The sequence below is a fragment of the Pipistrellus kuhlii genome, unplaced genomic scaffold, assembly GCF_014108245.1.
Source record: "Pipistrellus kuhlii isolate mPipKuh1 unplaced genomic scaffold, mPipKuh1.p scaffold_m20_p_1, whole genome shotgun sequence".
Taxonomy (NCBI): domain Eukaryota; kingdom Metazoa; phylum Chordata; class Mammalia; order Chiroptera; family Vespertilionidae; genus Pipistrellus; species Pipistrellus kuhlii.
Window position 1 is genome coordinate 23085337 of NW_023425404.1, and position 19629 is coordinate 23104965.

At 43.3% G+C, this 19629-nt stretch overlaps 1 protein-coding gene across 6 annotated transcripts in view; it reads right to left on the bottom strand.

The window, feature by feature from the left end:
- DAAM1 (dishevelled associated activator of morphogenesis 1) overlaps positions 1-19629 on the bottom strand; it is a 156386-nt gene that overhangs the window by 20765 nt on the left and 115992 nt on the right. For 4 of the 6 annotated variants that reach the window (XM_036435127.2, XM_036435136.2, XM_036435111.2 and 1 more), the window contains exons 14-18: positions 19197-19496; positions 18815-18922; positions 12198-12227; positions 11091-11197; positions 3141-3225 (exon numbers count right to left, since the gene is read on the bottom strand). In XM_036435127.2, the coding sequence (XP_036291020.1) occupies positions 3141-3225; positions 11091-11197; positions 12198-12227; positions 18815-18922; positions 19197-19496 (630 nt within the window). The remainder of the gene's footprint in view (positions 1-3140; positions 3226-11090; positions 11198-12197; positions 12228-18814; positions 18923-19196; positions 19497-19629) is intronic. The other 2 variants (XM_036435153.2, XM_036435117.2) reach the window with 1 other exon arrangement.

Consider the following 19629-nt stretch of genomic DNA (forward strand, 5'->3'; position numbering starts at 1 on the left):
GGCTTGGACTGGGCAGTGGAGATTCTAGAGCTATTTAGGGGATTTGGGTAGGACTGGCCCGGCTTGTTGATGGATGGGTTATGGTAGATGAGAGTCAATAGGATGAGCTACAGGCTTCTGACTGCGGCAATCTGTAACAGTGTGTACCAGGGCACCCATGAAGAGAAGGCTCATGACGGTGGGCGGGGAGATGAGTTTAGAGTTCCAAATATGGCAGGGGAAGCAAGAGGACAAGTAGGTGTGAAATCCTAACCTGAGAGGAAGACCAAGTATTGGTATTGGTTGTAATGTGCTTGGAAGTGAGTGAGGCAACCTGGACAGCCACTGAGGGAAAAAGAGCAGGACTCCAGAGAAGCCAGCATTTAAGGGAGAGGACAAGAAGGCTGCGGAGGGTCCACTGTGGAATCCCAGGACCAAAGGAGGAAGGCGTTTCATCAGGGAGCAAGTGCCCTCAGTGTCATACCGAGAAATCAAGAAAGAGAAGGCCACCAAGGCCCTGTCTTTGGCAAAAGGAATGGGGGTCCTTGTTGAGAGCAGCTCTGGGAGGTGAGGAAGACGACTACAGTGAGTAGAGGAGAAGTGAAAAGGAGGTGAGAGGGGTAAGACTTTCAAGAACTAGGACTGCACCAAAAAAGAGAGAGGACAACAGCAGATGGAGATATGGGGTCTTAAGAGGCACGTGTTGGAAAGCTGAGACTCAAACAACTTACATGTCAAGAGGCAAAGGTGAACTAGGAGAGGGCAGAGTCTCTAATCCAGCCGGTTCCTGAACCAGGGACATCCCTCTTTCCCGATGGTGTGGCAGGGGCGGGGAGAAGAAAGTGGATGCTGGAGAATGCATATGTCTGATGGCCTGGCAGCTTCTGGCCACTTATGTTCCGCTGTCCCAATAGTGACAGTGGACTCCTCCTCAGTGTAAGGAGGGAAGGCAGTGGCAAGGGCGATGAGAAGGAAGAGAGAGGAAAAAAAAAGGCTTGCTTCCCCACCTGACTTTGGATTTGTACCTACTGGGCAAGGAAATTCAGTTCTAGTCTCAGGCGCTGCTCCCACTCATGATGTTGAGCCCACAACTCTGTCCAGGATAGCATGGCTACTAGCTCTCTTTCATTGCGACAAGAGAACAGTAAGAGGAACATGCTAAGGGCACATACCTTCTCAAATCACGGATAACAGACTGTGTGTGGAGAGTTTTAAGAGAAGAGTTAGACAAACACCTGGGGGTGGGAGAAAGGTATACATTCCAGGAGAGTGGTACTGACCTCATCTGATTTCTGAGCTCAGGAGCTAAAAGCAGGAGAGGAGGAAATGAATGTGGCTCACATGCAAGCCACAGAGGAGGAAAGAGAGGCTGGCTTCAGCGCCTATCTGGGAAGAGTGTTATACGAAGGAAAAGGGAACAGGAGGAAGAGCAGATCAGGGAGAAAAGAAAGAGCACAAGACACAGAGTCACCTGAGAGATCAGGTCAGGGGTTCTCGGTGGCCAGATTCTGCTTCACAGACTGACTTTCTTACTTGTATTTATTTGAAGTACATTCTATTTGCATTGCAAGCCCTTTTGGCAGTATTTTGAAATCCTTTCCCTCAAGGAGGAATTGTGCTGGATGCAATTTCACAGTAAACAGATCTTGTGGAATTTAAACATATGACCTTGTCGTTAGGGGCTGAAGGCCTCAAGACTAAGGCAGCTTTCTGGGGCTCTTCACTCTGGGCAAGTGACTGCTGAGGCAGACAGCCGCCGAACGGGCCACCTTGGGGTGTGGATGGCAGAGGCGGGTCTGATGGTCTACCGTGAGGGAGGGAGGAGCTGCAAAATACTCTAAAAAATGAATCAGGGGCTTAGGAATTACTTTTAAACTATTCATACACAGAGCATCCCAACAGACTTGGAAACACAGTCAGTATTTTGGTAACTAAATCAAACCTATACAAGGTTTCCCATTACAAAGTGTGTGCTTTTTCACCTCCAAACATGGCAGCTGCAGTGGCTTTAGGCAGGGCGGGTCCATTTGGGAGGAGACACCGCCTCATCACTCCTCCTTGCTTTGTGTCCTAGACCTTTCAGGACCAGTGAGCACCACTGGAAATGCACACGCAGATAGCACTCCATCAGGAGCAGCCCCGCCACCCAAGGTCACTGTTAGCAATGCAAAATATTCTTGCCCTCTGCTCTTGGGAGCTGAACACCCCCACAGATGAGCCCTTAAGTTCAGCCTGGATTCATGATTGCTTGTGTCCACAGTCAACTGTAGGTGTGCATGGCTCTTACAAACATGGACCTTTTGACCAAAATCACTCATGGTCCAGAGGACAATGAGACAAGCAGTCAGAATAGTTAGGCCCAGACCACGAGATAGGTAATAACCCTAGAATGTCTGCTAGCTACCGGCACTGTCATTTGAAGACACTGAACAAAGCTGTTGGACAGCATGCACAGAGCGCGTTGTAGAAACACTGCTCGAAGAGAGGCTTGGGTCCCCACACCTTGACTTGCCCGCCAAGGATGATACAAATCATCTCCAAATACCACAAACAAGGATGTGTGCTGACTGTGCATAAACCCATCCTAGGCTTGCCGGCTCTGGCAACTGAATGTACTGCCACATACGAGGCAAGAAGCATGCCATATGTCCTTGCCCCAAGGAATTGAAACCCCACCTTATGACATATGTGGATATTTAGATGTAGATAATAGTGCTGGGGGTTTAACAGTGGCTTTTGTGGTTACGGGAATGGCAAGCCAAGACCAAGACACAGACTATATTAAGGATTTAGCACGGGTCAGTTTATGTAGATTCTTGATATTCCTATGAAACAGATTTTTCAGTAAATTTAGTAGATATATTTGACCTACAAAAGCATAATAACGTAATAGCAGCGGGAGGGACATGTTTGCCAAATGCTGGCATTGTGGATCCCAGGCCCCTGACAAACATTGTCATCTTGCTTCTCACCCATCATTTTGAGGAACATGGAGAGAATAAAGTCATAATTTCCTAATGAAAGCCTATGGAACCTGGGCTCAACCCTCTCAGTTCAGAGATGAAAGCACTGTCTACCAGCAACGACCACTTTCCTTAGCGTCTCACTTCCTGCTGAGAGCTCGCCATCACTTGTGCTCTGAGAGACGTCTGGCAGCTCACCTGTTCCAGCATGTCCTTGGGCAGATCTTCCTGCTCATCCATTGTTAGAATTGCTCGTTTGATTTCATCATTGGATAATCTCAACCTGGAGAAGGAATATTTTGTTTTGTTAACAATACTGGTTTGAGTATTAAACTTTAATGGAAGATAATTCATTTTGCTACTCCAGCTGCTGACTTTCAAATACTGTTTTTGCTCAAAAATCTCTCAGTGAAAGCTTATTTCCTGACAATATTGCGCCTAAAAATAGTATTTTGAAACTGCTCTAACATTCTTTCAGGGCTTTGTAATGTTCTGCTGACATAGTGAACAAAGCTGTTATGTTCCTTCGCTTAGGGATTAGCAGATGAGAAGTAGGGGCAACACCCATACACACCATTCTCTTTAATATATTCATGAACTGCAGGTGACAGCGAATAACTAGAATCTTAATGTGATTATATATCAGGAGTGTGTAAAGCTTGCTGTCATATTAAAATGCATTTAAATAAGTTTAGAATCTATGTTACTAGTATTGTTACAACAGTTAATGTAAGTAATAAAAAGTACAAGCACTTCACAGTTGAGGAGTTTTCACATGTTATTTCATCTGAACTTCAAAATAACTAATGGTTCATTTTGTTTAATAGAGGAAGAAACTGAGGCTCAGAATAGTTAAGCAATTGTCCATGGTCAAACATATAGAAAAATGGCAGTATCTCACACAAACCCAACATTCTTGATGCTAATCCCAAATTCTTTTTATAAATATTGCTTAGGGAAGAATTTAAGCAAAGACACAAATCTGTTTTCTATCTACAATAAACTTATATGATTTACTAATTTCATTAAGGATTTATGTCTTGATTATGTCAGAAAAACCAAAGTGTTAGCTGTAAAGAGTCATGATATTAAAACATACTTTGCCCTCGTCAGTTTGGCTCAGTGGATAGAACATTGGGCTGTGGACAGAAGGGTCCCAGGTTGAATTTCATTCAAGGGAACATGCCTGGCTTGCAGGCTTGATCCCCAGCAGGGGGCGTGCTGGAGGCAGTTTATCAATGATTCTCTCCCTCTCCCTTTCTCTCTGAAATTATTAAATATATATATTTTTTAAAAACTACAAAAAACGCCGAAACCGGTTTGGCTCAGTGGTAGAAAAGTCCCAGGTTCGATTCCGGTCAAGGGCATGTGCGTTGGTTGCGGGCACATCCCCGGTAGGGGGTGTGCAAGAGGCAGCTGGTCGATGTTTCTCTCTCATCAACGTTTCTAGTGCTCTATCTCTCTCCCTTCCTCTCTGTAAAAAAATCAATAAAATATATATATATTTTTAAAAAAAACCTACAAAAAACGTACTTGCAGCCTTGGCCAGTGTGTTTAGTGGTTAGAATGTGCCCTCCCACCCCCAACACACACACACTGGAGGGACACAGGTTCAATTCCTGGTCAAGGGCATGTACCTGGGCTGCAGGTTCAATCTTTGGCCCCAGTTGGGGCACATGCAGGAGGCAACCAATTGATGTTTTTCTCTCTCTCCATCCCTTCCACTATCTCTTAAAATCAGTGGGGAAAAAATATCCTCCAGTGAGAATAAAAAAAAAAGAAAAAGAAAAAAACCTCCTTCTAAAAATGTGTTTTTAGTAGACATAGTCATAACCAGATTATTAGCTATAACAATAGTCATTTTTTTTTTGTTTTATTTGTAAACATCTGACCCAGACTTATTTTTTTTAAGTCTCATTTCCTTACAAGCTACCACTAATGTGGCATATTAACTTCATTTGATCTGTTCTTCTAGTCTAAAACCTTCAAGAAGAATAAAATTTAGGACTAAAGAGAAAGAAACCCAAATATGGAACAAAACATACAGCCCTCACAGGAAAAGTTTGAGGACAGGGGACTTGACATTGGAAAGGCTAGTCCCATCTTGGCTGATACTTCTTGGCCAGTGAGATGTTGGAAAAAGTGTTTCTTTAGCCTCAGTTTCCTTTGAGTAATATTAACTATACTTAAATAAAGGAGTGTGTGTAGAAGTGTATAAAGTGAAATAATACATGTAAACTGTTCAGCATAGTGCCTGGCCATAGAAAGGCTCAATACACTGTATGTATAGTCTACAAAGTGGACTTCTCTACACCAGAAAAAAAGGACAGCAATACTTACATAACCTTAATAGTCATGTGCAGTTATCTGAGCATTAAATAGCACATAGTAGGGTTATTATGAACACTTCCCAAAATACTCTCACACCCATTATTTCACCATAGTTTCCTCTCTGCATACACTACCCATTAGGCCTGGGAGTGTTAAAATGGAATTAGAAGACGTGGTGTCTATTTTAGAGGTGGGAGAGTCAACCGATAAGCCGAGGCACAGGCACACACATAGTACAGGTGTTTGCTGTGTTCTCACAGACAGACAGACAGAGGGCTGGAGAGAGCTGGGTAGATAAGAAGGCCATCAGGGAGGAGCCCACTCTGACACCTCTGGCTCAGAGGTGGATTTTGACACAATCTCGTTAAAACCATCCATCCCGCCATTTAAATGGAATGTTGTTTCATGTGCCAATAAGTAGGACAGGGAAGGAACACAAATTGGGGAATCCTAGTGTACTAAGACCACTCTCTTCTATTTCATGTTTTCATATCCAAATAGAGCCTCTAGGCAACACACTCAGCTGTCCACATTCTAAAACAAGGCCCACTCTACCGCCTTGTCCAACTATGGCAACATCAGAACTCCTGGGCTGTGGATGGCATGCTGGACCTGAGCAGACTTCTACAGACTGTTTTAGTCAGTGCCCCATAAACATGGTATTCAATGGAACAACATGAGGGAAAAGTCCCAAACGTAAGTGGAACAATTAGGCAAACTGGCCTGGGTGAAATGAATGACGGGAAAAACTATCCCAGCATCGAGGTCTCCACTGCACAGGCCCTGGCAGCCCTATACCCCAGGACACCGAAGGCCCTTCAGTCAGTGAAGGACAAACACCACGGTGCGGGCCTGTGAGGCCGAGGAAGGGTACGTTAGGGAAGGTGGAAACTGCCACTAATGGAAACCAACTGGCTGTGGAAATGTCTATAGTCCTCAGGAGAAACGCTCGGCTTATAAGAAAAAAATAAATTAGTCCCCTGTCCTTTTCACACTGAGTCAAAGAAACCACGTTAGGCTGAAGTTGTGCTGAGTTCCTTCTGTTTTGCATTTAAAAAAAAAAAGAGCTGAAAATCAGAGAACAATACTTGAAGTATCAGACATGCATTTCATTAGCTCCCCATATGGAGTGCAGAACTCCTTGCGTTTGAAATTGTATATATTTATATGCTCCTCAACCCCTTGAGAGGCTGTCTGGACTAAACACCAGTTCTACTTCATAACAATTTTGGTTTCTCTTAATGTGGCCCACAAAGAGACCGGAGACTTTAATGGGTAGTACTTAAGAAAATCAACCTGTCAACATGCCGCCTTGAACGTGGCCTGTTGGAGCAGACGGAGAAACTCTACCTTGGGGAAAGCGGAGAAGGTATGCTGCCCTCCGGGATGGTTCCATCGGCTGCCGGGTTCTTAGTGTCATCTGTCATCACAGAATGAGCTGCTAATCTCTGTAATTTAAAGACCCTACCCGTTCTAGCCTTTTAATTGCTTTTAAAGCTCGGCAGCATGGCTCTGGTGTGCTGGAGTGTGGCAACTTCTAAGACACCCACTTCAGTTTTCTTTACAAGGCAGGAAACAAACTGGCCATTTAAAAACAGTATTTAAGTCCACCTTGCTCGACTCAAGTATTTAAAAAATGTGCCAAGAGAATTGGAACATCCAGGCGTAATTACAGTAAGTGAGGGATGGACGGCTACCTCAGCCTTCGCTAGGCCTCGGTGGGTTTAAGCCAAATCCTCCTGCTTTAAAGTAGTGTTCTGTGGTTTACGACACCCTGGCTGCCGTGCTAGTGAGCATCTGGAAAAAAGAATGGCAGGACACTTCATAAACGTGCTTTTAGGTGGGTTCATTTTGCAATATAAGCCAGCTTTCCAGTTTCTTCCTGTCTTTTATTTTTCCCCCTTTTGGAAGGGAGAGGTGTTTTGGGGAGCAGAGCGGAGTGAGTTTTTGACTGCCGCATATCACCTACAGACATTCAGCAGGAAAGTTGCTGCTTACCCTGCCCAGGGCCTGAGGAATGGGTTCTCATTCCATCCCCTTCTCAGAGTCCCTCATGGTCTGGAGCTTCTGATTCAAAACCTACCTTCCGGGCACTCTCTTCCTAGGAGCCACAGTGACCTGGGCCATTCATGCTGTGAGCACATAAAAAGGGCCTGTAACCCCCTTCCCGGCCCCTGGGCTGGGAAGGGCTTCCTTTCTGTTTGTCTGCTCAGCTCCAGGCGAGGCTGTGGCAGGTGCCTCTGACCAAAGAGTCCACTGACTTGCAGCGTGTGGGTGAGAAGGGCTTTGAAGGAGGACAAGCACTGCAGACATACACTCATTAAATGGGATACACCCAGACTTCACTGGGGCGGAATTTGATGTAATGACTACCTTGCTAGGAATTAAATTCTTAGTCTGCGAGATAAGAAACAGAGAGGGTTGCCACCCTTTGTTAAGGAAATAAGCAGAAAAGAAGGAAAACAGTAAGTGCGGAAAGGTAAGAAATCTTGGCATCCACTTGGAAATGTTCCTACTCATTGTTCCCATGTACAAAATCAGCCTCCAGGTCCTGTACGGGGTTTCTTCATCTCTCTCAACGCTGTCCCTTGTCAGGTCTTCCCTGGGCAACAGAAAGAGGCTCCTACCCTACGGCTCCAGCCCTTGGCCCATTCCAGCCTGTCCCACACATGGAGATCAAACTTGCAACCTTATTAAGACAAAGTGATCTCCTTCCGAACAAGCTGCGCCCATTTCTGATCTCATGGGGGCGTGAACAAGCCACTGGCAGAGCAGCTCCCTCATGCAGGCATCCTGCCAGGTCCACTCTCAAAGGTCCACTGCAAGGCCACCCCTCCATTATCTCTGTCTTAGAGATGAGGAGGGCATAGCCGATCCTGGTGGACTCCTGCCTCACAAAGGCACTGGGCACAGATTGCAGGCTCTCCTGCCTGGTCTCATTCAATCCAAGTGACAACTGTCTGCTTCAATTACAGGCTCTCTTTATTAGCTGCTCAGACCTCTCGGGTGCCTTTTCTCTGGCTGCAGGCCTCCTAGAACTGCCTCCGTGCCCCCTGCCTGGGTAACAGTTATCACCCTTTGAGGCCCACTGTCTCTCTGACCTTGCTGAGCTGCCATCTCCTTCTAGTCAGACCAGTCTGAGCCCTGAATTATTCACAAGGTACCTCGCCTGTGTCACCTTTCTTCTCATCAGCATGAGCTTCCCATGTGTGGGTACATCCTATGGCACCCTGCAGGATGCCGGGCAGTAAGATGCTTCGAAGCAGTAACTCTCTAAGAAAAAATATCAAACACACTCTCCCAGATCTCTTCCATTCGTTAAGCCCCAGGGTCCTTAATGGGTAGTAACACATTGCTGATGAAACGGGAAGAATGAAAGCAGGAGAACTGCTGACTGGTTACAAAAACTAAAAAACAAACTAAAATGAAACTTGCTTAATTTCTTTTACTTTTACCACAGCACATACAGTACATCAGCCCTATATTTTACCAAGGAGGAAGTGGAAATTATTGACTATTGAGCAGTAAAGCAAGTGCTGATGGATCCTCTGTGGAAGGGAAGATTTGGAACCTGATCAATAGACTGAATTACCATAAGGTCAACTGAGACTCAAAATTGCTTTGTTATGCACAATAACTTTTAATTATGCACACTGCAATAGCACTGATTCATTAAATTGTGTTTTAATAGATAAACTAACAGATACAAAGCAAGCTCTTAAAGCTCTCTTCCAGAGTTTAGACACATTCAAGTTCTAAGTCATCTTAGGTTCTGACATTTTTGAGGTAACAAGGGAATTACATACCACAAATATGAAATGATTCCTTCAATTAAGGGTTGGGAAATCTGCCAAAAAGATATGTAACATTATCTACAACTAATATAATTACCCTGGTTGGCATCTAGTACCGAGAATAATCTCTCTATAAGGAACTGGGTCACAATTTATAGTCCTAAGAGCACTTAAGTGCCATGGAAATTCAAGAGTGACAGCTTCCTTGGTCAAGATGTTTTAAAGTATTCCTCCTGAAAATATAGGAAAAATTAAAAAACAAACAAACATTTTCCCCAAATTTTCATTGTATTTTTCTATTAAGAATGTTATTTGTAGCTCTTGCTGATTTGGCTAGGTGGATAGAGTGTTGGCCTGAGGATGGAAGGGTCCTGGGTTTGATGCTGGTGAAGGGCACATACCTTGGTTGAAGGCTCCTCCCTGGCCTAGGCTCTGGTCACAGGGCATGGGCAGAAGGCAACCAATCAATGTGTTTCTCTTACATAGATATTTCTCTCTGTCTTTCTCTCTCTCCCACTCTCTATAAAAATCAATGAAAAAATATCCTCAGGTTAGCATTTAAAAAAAAGTTATTTGTAAAAGAAATTGAAATAGCCCCAGCTGGATGGCTCAGATGGTTGAGCTTTGTCAAGTACACCAAAAAAAAAAAAAAGGTTGTGAGTTCTATTTCTAATCAGGGTAGTTATGGGAGGCAATCAATCAATGTTCTTCTTCCACATTGATATTTCTCTTTCTCTCTCCCTCCCTCTAAAATCAATAAACATATCCTCAGGTGAGGATTAAAAAAATTGGAACAAAACAGATTGTGTACACCCAGAAGAAAAATAAGAGGTCTTCAATTGCTTTCACTGGTGTCTTCCTGAACATGTGATCAGGGAGCAAATGTGGGGATACGCAAGGCCTGGCCATTTAGACAGCGTCTCTTCTTCCAGAGGCAGAAGAGAAATGCTAGCTAACAGGACGGTTCATGTTACCTCATCAGTTGTATTAAAATTCAGGGATCTAGTGGCTTCAATTTCTCTTTCACTACAAACACATTTGGTCCCTGGAGTAATATATCTGGCTAACAATCAAGCTTCTAGGCTGAAAACCAAGCAGCAGCTTTTTGTGTTAAAAGAAACTTACTCTAAGACCCTCTAAAAACTCAGGACTACTGCTTTCCCTCTTCCCTCTCCCTGAAAGAAAAGTCACCTGACACCAGCCTCAGTGCATATACAGCATTCTTTCTGGAATGCAACCAATGGGACTTACACTTAAAGCCTCAAAGTTCAGGATTCTTTACTTCTTCATTCACCCCATAAGCATTAGGTATCTTTGCCTGATGTGAAAGTCCCCTTTAGAGAAAAGAAGAAACTAGATCCAGACAAGGTTACTAGACATGCCCTACACACCCTGAAGCGACAATCAAATTCCAAATTTCCTTTCTTCTTTTCAAGTTTCAAGGTTGTGATGGTTTACCTACTATTTATGAGAAAGATTTTTGAACAGGGCTGACTTAGTTACATTAGCATTTCATTGAGCTTTGAGATTTACATATTCTTTTAGTCATAAAAATGTTCAGAAAGAGCATGAAATCATATAAGCTTGAAGTATAAAAAGATGACTACAGAAAGGAAAATAAAAAAAATTTAAAAAGGAGAGATTCATCATCAGTCCAGATTCTGTGACAGTGTTTACTCAATAGCCAAAATATCTCTGAAGCCAAGAAGTATAAATAAAAGTAATGTCTATTTTACAGGCTTACCAAGGGGAGGAGGGGGACACACACACAAACATGGACTTGGGAGGTTCTGCTTTTTAAACATAGGATTCTGGAAATTAAACTCCAAACAGAAGGCAACCAGCTGACAGATTCCATTGCAGGAGTAAGTACCACAGTTGTCCTCATCTTAGCAGAGAGAGTTAGTCCGAAAAACAGAATCTCACAGAGTCCAGGCATAAGAACAAGTGAAAACACGTATTTTGGAGCCACATGATAGAGAAGTTGGTCCTACCAGAAATGTCTATTCAACATCAACAATACCTTGATAGAAGGATGTTGCAATTCTGAGCTCTCCGACCATCAATCACCGAAAGCTCTTTGACTTTTAGTTTGGAACTCAGGGTGTCATCGATGGCATCTGCTTCTTTCTATAAAGAGCATGAGAGAAATCCATCACAGTCAAAAAGGGACACTGGCTTCAGACACATACTTTTCCTGCACACACACACACACACACACACACACACACACACACACAAAGCTGAGATGGTGAGGGGGGAGTGTAGGAGGGTGAGAGAATTGAAACAAAGACTAAAATCTAGTAGACAAAAGGGAAATAAGAAGCACTGACCACACACATTTGAAAAAGCATTGTTTGGAAGAACAAAGTGCTCCTAAGTTGAAGATGCTTCATGTGCATACATTACCAGGGAGTGGTGCCCTCCTTTTGTCCCTCAAGTCCCTATGGGCAGCAGACAGAACTGTCACTATGAATCAAGCTTAGCTGAGGCCTGCCATTGATGGTCCAGTCATTTGTAGGGCACATTCGCCCCACAACCATTTGCATCCTAAGCACTTAAAAGACTGAACAATAAAGACCCCAAATGTCTTCATGTGCAACAGGAAGCTCCAAGCCCAGATGGTACCTTTCGTTACCCTGGAGCCTGATGGACAGCTCAAGGCATTAGTCCAATTACTGTGTTAACAACGAAACACTACATGCAACCCTGCTGCTGTGCAGAAAGCTGTCATGACAGCCAGTCATAGCTTATGGTGGGAGAAGCATAAAACAATTAGGTAAGATACTGTTTGAGTAAGCTGGATGTCAAGGTGAAAACACAGATTAATTAGATAAGTAGCAAGTTTAATCTTATCAGAGGGCAGGATCCTTTTATAAAATGTAAGGAGCTCTGGAATTGTGTAACAGCTTAGAAAACAAAGGCGATGTGGAATTTATACTAAGAGCACCATGTGAACAAACTTTGCAACTGTCTTTTGTCATGATGAGATTCCAGCTAAGTGTTGAAACCCAACATGAAATTACCTAGGCTGTGTTACACTATGTGAACAAAACGAGATAACTGAGACTTTTCGAGCTTACAGCAAGCTGGTTTACACTAAGCGAGGTTCAGGTAGTAGCTCACTTACCTGCTTGGAGTTACCGCTCACAAAGAAGTCCTACAGCCACGGCAGAGGCATGGGAAAGGCAAATCAGATACATGCAGCTCAGAAACCACAGCAACAAAGGAGAGAAGTCCAGGAGATCAGGGAGGGGTGTAAGAGGTGACTATGGCTCTAGGAGTAGCAATAAGGGTGAATGAAAATGACAGAGCCTAGCGGAAAATACAAATAAGGGCATGGCACTGAGCATTCGGGGTAGAGAGAGATGGCATGGGCCGCACTCATTTTCACTGGTGGAAAATCAAATTGAGAAGGAATTCAAACATCCTAGGAAGACTCAAGTTGGGAAAGGAATCACATCTTGTTTGAAAGGACCTCTGGGCTCCATTGATTCAACATGATTTTTACTTGAAGTGAAAAAAAAATCAATTGAATCAACTTAAGGAAATTATTCCCATTGTTATATAGTATTATATATTTGGTGGAAGCAATCTTCTGTCTTCTTGTATCATAAGGAAGGATTATGAAAAGACAAAAGACTGGTTTGACAACCTAGGTCAGTAGTATTAGCCAACACTGTCCGTAGGTGCGACAGGGAGAGAAAAGACAGAATTCACTAACTGGGAGACAATGAGGGATCTGTATGGTGTGCAACCATGGGTGGCCCTGTCCCAACTGCCTCAGGGGTGTTTCAAGCATACAAAAGTCAACAGCCTCTTCTTGACATAGTCCATAGGAAAGACTTGGGATGAAGAAGAGGAAGAAGTAATTGACACAGTATGAGGAAGTCACAAATTCCTTTATATATTTTGCCATGATGGAATGAATGAAGCTTTGGTGTGCAAAACACAGCCCAGTATTTGGACCAACGTCTAGCACAACCAGCATTTGCTCAGCAAATTCCTTACGGCCTCCCTGGTTCTGGCAGTGCCTGAGGCCAATTTTACACAAATGAGCAGCTCCATAGATAGCTTCCCAGGAGGGAAACAAAATGCCCCCTTTCCTGGCTCCACTTGGACACGGAGGGACTGCTTTTCCAGGATGGCATTAAAGAATCCTTTGATAACCACGAGAAAACTTTCTTCTCCTCTGAGGTTACAGTTTTCTCTTGTCCTTGTTGTAATCGTCAGTTTTTCTACTCTACCAGGTAAAACTCCTTAGGACTCATTTCCTGTAAAAGCAGTTTCTCCTTTCCAGGGCAGAAAGAACTATGATGACGTGAACTCCACCAGGCCTTACCCTACTTTTCTCTCTTAAAGAGATAAGCTGCTTAGATGAATTTAGATCTGACTCTCATTATCTGGCCTTCAGAAAAGAAACTTCTAAGAAGTTTTCTGGCAATTCTCATAAATTTCAACCATCAGGAAATGGAGATTTCTGACCTCTACTGTCGTGGGCTATGGAATCAGGCAACTATCAATAACTAGCTGGTACTGATGCTCAGTCTGTCCGTAAAACGGGGTCAACAACCAGATTACTAGTGTGAGGATTAAATATGATAATGCATGCAAAGAATCTTGTACAATGGCTTGACACACAGTTATGAGCTCAGTTCTTGGAAGCTATCATAAAATTATCTTTCAAGCTGATGATCAAGTCCTTATTTTCTCCTACAGTCCTGCTTTCAGCTGGATTGAACAGTTAGTCCAGATCTCCCATTTGTAATCAATGGCAGTAATTGCAACAATTAATAGCTAAGTAATGTAGTAGTTCATCTTTCCAGGGGAGGGGATGGGAATGCCATGGGAGAGTTTGGTTAATTGTTAGCTTTATGATTCCCTTCCTTTAAAGAGTCCTTGAATCATCACATTTTAAATAAAACCACGAAATTTATTAGTTGGGGCATGACAAAAATAATAATGTTTCCAGGTCTATTTCAAATAAGTTAACATTCTTTTTGAAACCTTAAGTTCTTCACTAACTGGCTTGAACCAAACTTGACAGAATCATCTATCTTTGGCTCTATCTAACAGGATGCTTGATTTTTCAGATGATTTTTTGGTGTAGAGCCTTGGGCTTGGAATATAAATAGGAAGTTGGGACTTGCATTCTCAGGAACTAGTGCTGATAGATTCTTATAGATAGGGTTCCACAATGAAATAATGACTCAACAGTTCTTAGGTAATCACTCCTACATGAATGGGTTTTAATCTTTTTGAGGTTGAGATTCCTTTATAAATCTGATAAAAGCTGGATCCTTCTCCAGAAAAATTGTATACACTGATATTTATATAAACCCTGCATTTGATTAACTCTTACCATGCAGTCCATTACAGAACCTCTACCCCATACTTTAGTCTTAAGAAAAATGATCATTTATAATTTTCTCTTCAGTGTTCAAAGACCAAGATTATTGAAATATATTCCTAAATCACATAATTTTTCAATGTGAAAACGAGATAAACAGGATAATGAAACATGTAAAAAGAATAAAAAGAAAAATTCTTTATCCATTTATAACCATCAGAAGATACCACTAAATGTTCCAAAGGGGATCCCAAGAATGATTTGTGCGTTACATACTGGCAAGAGAGATCACGTTGTGGAGATTGAGACACAGTTACCCTTTGTTCCCTAAATAAGAGCAGAGAGGCTTTGAGATATTATTCTGTGAGCTGATAACAGGGCCTATAAAGGGGTGTCCTCAGGCAAAGAGCAGGGAGAGGAATGAAGATAGTGAGCTGTTAACTTATTGCTACAAAGATATGACTCTCTCTAGGTAAATGCCAAGTTCATTTCCCTCTGTCCAACTGCACAGATAGGAGGAATGAATTTATAGCATCTCAAGATAAAATTTCCCACAAAACCAAGATGAATATTGTTTCATTGTATTTGAGATAGTATTACTACGCAATGCACTACTTTATATAATAAAATAAGCCTTTTGTGGCTGGCCTGTGTAATATAGTTTTAATGAGGAAAAGAGCTTTTGAGATTCAAGAAATTGACTTTCAAATGAACTTCTGGAATGTGAGCAGGGGAATAACTGCACACTACTAAATTCCATTTCATGTGACACATAAGCTTATATAATCAGCTCTACACACCTTTGATATCCACACTGAAAAACGTCCTGAATAAGAATGGTCTCTTTCTTAAAACTGCAGTTAAAGAAAATCCTTTACAAAACCCGACCTACACAATGAATAAAACCATGGCATAAGAACAATGTGAAGCTAAGAATTATCCACTTGTACACTTGACTGTGCTACCTGTTTGGACACTGAATATACACTAAGTCATTTTTTAATTAACTGTGAAATAGTAATAATACTCACTTCATAGAACTGGTGTGAGGGTTAAATTTAAAATAAGTATAAGAGCTTCTTGAGAACTAACTTCAGAGATGTTGAGACTGGTAACTCTGTACCAAAACTGATTATCATCTTTTAGCCTACCTTACTGCTATTTAATGGTTTCCCTTGTCTCTGCTTTTACTCTACAGTGGCATTGTAGGCCTGTACAACCATTTAATACATTTGCATCAATTGAAATACTTCATATATAAAACAGACAGTATAAACATTTGTCCTGTTTTTAATGACACAATATTTTTTAAGTCAATGGGGCACATCTTGCGCATGTGTATGAACATATATTTACAGAAAAATCTCTCCTAAATGTAATTAATCAATATTCACCTAACTTTTACAGATCTGATATATATAAACATCCCCCCTCCTTCCAAAAAAATTTTCCTCTGTGCGATGTTCCTATTGCATGCATACAGATAATGGCTTGCATGAGTTCCTTTCCTTTTTGAGAAATTTATTTGGCCAAACTGGCTTAAGAATAGGGAATTTGACCAAGGTCTGCTGCTTTTTCTTTTCTTTCTTTTTTTTTTTTTAACTCTTGAAGACAAAAGAAGAGATACTATAGAAAAAATAGGTTCCTAGCATTCATTTGGGAGGGGAAAAGAAAGCAGTTCAAGTGTGATAATTATATAGTACTTTGAGTCTAGCGGACAGTCAGACAGGAAGCCTGTTTCCTTTTTTCTGCTACAACTTCTCACTAGCGTGCCTGCATCTTTCAATTTCCTATCTCCCAATGTTCAGTAAGTTAAATGAAATGGCTCAGATTTCCTTCATTTGGGAAATACTAGTATATTTATGGCTTTCAAGTTCTCATCTCAAATTCTTGCAGCAAGAGGAGAAACATGCTTGAACCAAGCTGAGCAGGTGTGTTGAAACTTTTCTCCAGGAAGTGCTACTGAAGATAGCACCAATGGTTCTACTTGCCAGCCTACTTAGTGGTAAGTACAACTGAAATGTGCTGGTCTATCCTGACTGCAATGATTACTGATTAGTTAAACAGTGACTGGTTGCTAGGAGACAATTGCCCAATACCAGGCTTTCTGCAACCCTGTCTCCCAGAGCTCTTGAGAACTGTCCACATATTTGTCCCAGAGCATTTTGGCAGCATCCTTTTGCACCTTCTGCTGAAAGCCAGTTAATTATGAGTCTTGTAAACTTGGGTCTTTCAACCACCTGCCTTCATAATAAGTGCAAGCCACATGCTCAGGCTTGAATAGCATCATTTGGAATAATTGCTGTGTTCCCTTCCTTTAATTTACTTCCCAAATCCTCACCTTTAGCAACCAGAATGGACCAGTATTAGTAATTGGAACTAAAGAAGGAAATCAATGGGCCATGTAATGAGGTCAGAATATTATCTGACTTTCCCAGGAAATCAGCTAAAATGTCAAGGCCCAGAGAACACCTTGCTGTGACAGCAGAGGGAGGAGACCCTTGCAGCTGGTCAGGGATGAGTCTGTGCTGAGCACCTGCTATATGAGAGCTCTAAACACACCCTTTACTGCCAAAACCGGTTTGGCTCAGTGGATAGAGCGCCGGTCTGTGGACTGAAGGGTCCCAGGTTCGATTCCGGTCAAGGGCATGTACATTGGTTGCCGGCACATCCCCAGTGGGGGGTGTACAGGGGGCAGCTGGTCGATGTTTCTCTCATCGACATTTCTAACTATATCTATCCCTCTCCTTTCCTCTCTGTGAAAAATCAATAAACACACCCTTTACTTAAAAGGTAAAGTGTCTGGCTTCCGAGTGGACAACGTCCTATCTTCCTGTTCCTCATTTCCTTTAATGGTGTGCATGCTATTGCCCAAGCTTGCCTTCACACTTACGTCTGGTACCAGCTAGTCCTGTTTTAAGACTATGTAGCCACGCCAGGCAACCACGTGCGTTTTTGCTCACTTCTGGAATAGCATTAAAATGCACTGCAGAGAGGCTGTCCCTCTATTAGGGGTGTCGAACTCAATCAGAGAAGGGGCCAAAATCTAAAATCCAGCCTAAATCGCGGGCCGAATGGTTTACTGAACAGTCATAAACTGTCATTGTGATGGAAACGCAGCGGAGTGCAGTGATGACAGCACGGTGCGGGCCACATTGCAAGGCCTGGCGGGACGGATTTGGCCCGTGGGCCTTGTGTTTGACACATGTGTAAGTGAAAATATTTTGGCTAAAGGACAAACCCCCTTTTCTTTTCAATGGTAGATGTATTCAAGGCCATTTTTAAAATACCCCCCCTCCCATTTTTGTGTCTCCCCCAGCTCAGGCATCCTCTCCCTCGGTGTAGGGCAGTTTTGCTTTGAGACACTCTTTCTTAGGCACCAGGCCAGGCCTGAGCAGACTAGGAAGTGCGCTGCTTGTCTGAGGATGCCCCACCCTGGCATGATTCATTCAGGAGCGAAGGGCCTCCCAGCAAAGCCCGAGGAATGCCCCTGGCAGATGCATGGCACCCGAGTGTTCCTTGTTAAGCTGCACTCTGCTTTCCTCATCATTTCCCCCCCAAGTCATCCTTAAGAATCTTCCTTCTCACACTCGGGGACGTCATTTTTCCCTTCCCATGTCTCTGGCTGCCCACTCCACCTCTTCCTTGTTCTTCTGAAACTCTGAACCTGGCCACCTTGCTGTGACCTCTTCTGGCCCACGTGAGAAGTATCTCACGGATGTGACTGGGGCTCACGGCGTCACAGGGACAGCCTGGCCAGATAAGCCAGCCTGGATCAGACGCTCTCACCACTATCACGAGGGCTCTGCTCACTTCCCGAAGCTTCTCTGGTCTTAGTTGTATCACTACCACCTGCACTCACTCTTGCTCAGCCTTCCAGCCCTACTCTGAGTTGATCGTGTTCATGACACAGTAAAAACTTCTCTCTAGGCTCCAGCTAGCTGCCAAATTACAGCCATTCACCGACCCCCAAACTTCTAAAGGTTCCATCTATTTGAAAAAAGCAGTCTGCTTCTGATAATAACCATTTGATATGGTGGGTTTTTTTTCCCTCCCAAAGTCAGATTAATTAAAATGGCTCCAGAAAGAAACATTATTTTGGCTAAGCAAGCTAATATACAGAACTTCCACCAGTGGAGACAAGGTCTTGGACACACACCAGGGTATGAAGCTCCCTAACAAGAAGGTTATATACCTTCGACATGTTCATACACACACGCACTGACAGGCATACACGTGTGGACACCTACACCATGCTGCTTTGCAGGAACATGCAGGGTAGACCAAACAGCCTAGAACTAAGATGCCTATCATGGCATGGGTATGGCAGGTGGCCCAGGGATCATGCATGGGGATGTGTTTTTCCTCTGTAGCATCTGGAAGGCATGTGCTGTTACCTGCTGTCTTTGGTAGGCAGAGAAAGTTCGTTCCAGGTCTTCAAGATCTAGAATTTTGAAGACTTTTGAATCATCAATTTCAGTCCATACTGTTCCTTCCAGCTTGTTCTGCAAACATTAAGTTAATAAGCACTAGGGTTTACACTTCGCACAAAAGAACAGGCGTGGTTATATTTTAAAATGCTGCTATCCCCAATTTTTCATTCTAACAGATGCTCAAAGTGAGCCGGCTTCCAACAATGTCCATTTATTGCAGAAGCTTTACCACTTAAATATCTAAGCTGGTGAGAATCCCGAGTCTATACTAGAAAATGAAATCACTTAACAGCCAGGGCTGTGTCCCCTTTCTGTGACAGCACTGGGAGCGGGACAAATGGCTTACCTCGGGCAGCTTGGACCAGTTGAAGGATTTCAGGGCATTGGTGGGCTGAGGAATGTTCTTCTTCTTTAGTGCCAGACCGAGCGGAGCACCAGGGGGTGGCATGATTCCCCCCAAGGGAGGAGGCCCGGGGGGAGGTGGAGGCCCCCCAGGGGGGAGGGGAGGAGGCGGAGGAGGAAGCATTCCTCCTGGCAGAGGTGGGGGCGGTGGGGGAGGAAGGAGAGACCCTGGCAGAGAGGAGGGAAAGGGCCCGCCTGGGGCCCCAGGCGAAGGTCCACCTGGGATTGAAGCACAGACGGCCCTCTGCAAAGATAAAAATAGGAAGAGATCAATGGAAGAAGTAAATTCAGTGGATGATTTTGAGAGTCTGGCACTTTGCCTGAAATTACAGAGGAATTCTGAGAACATGGGTCCGGGCGTTGGTGGACTCTACTTG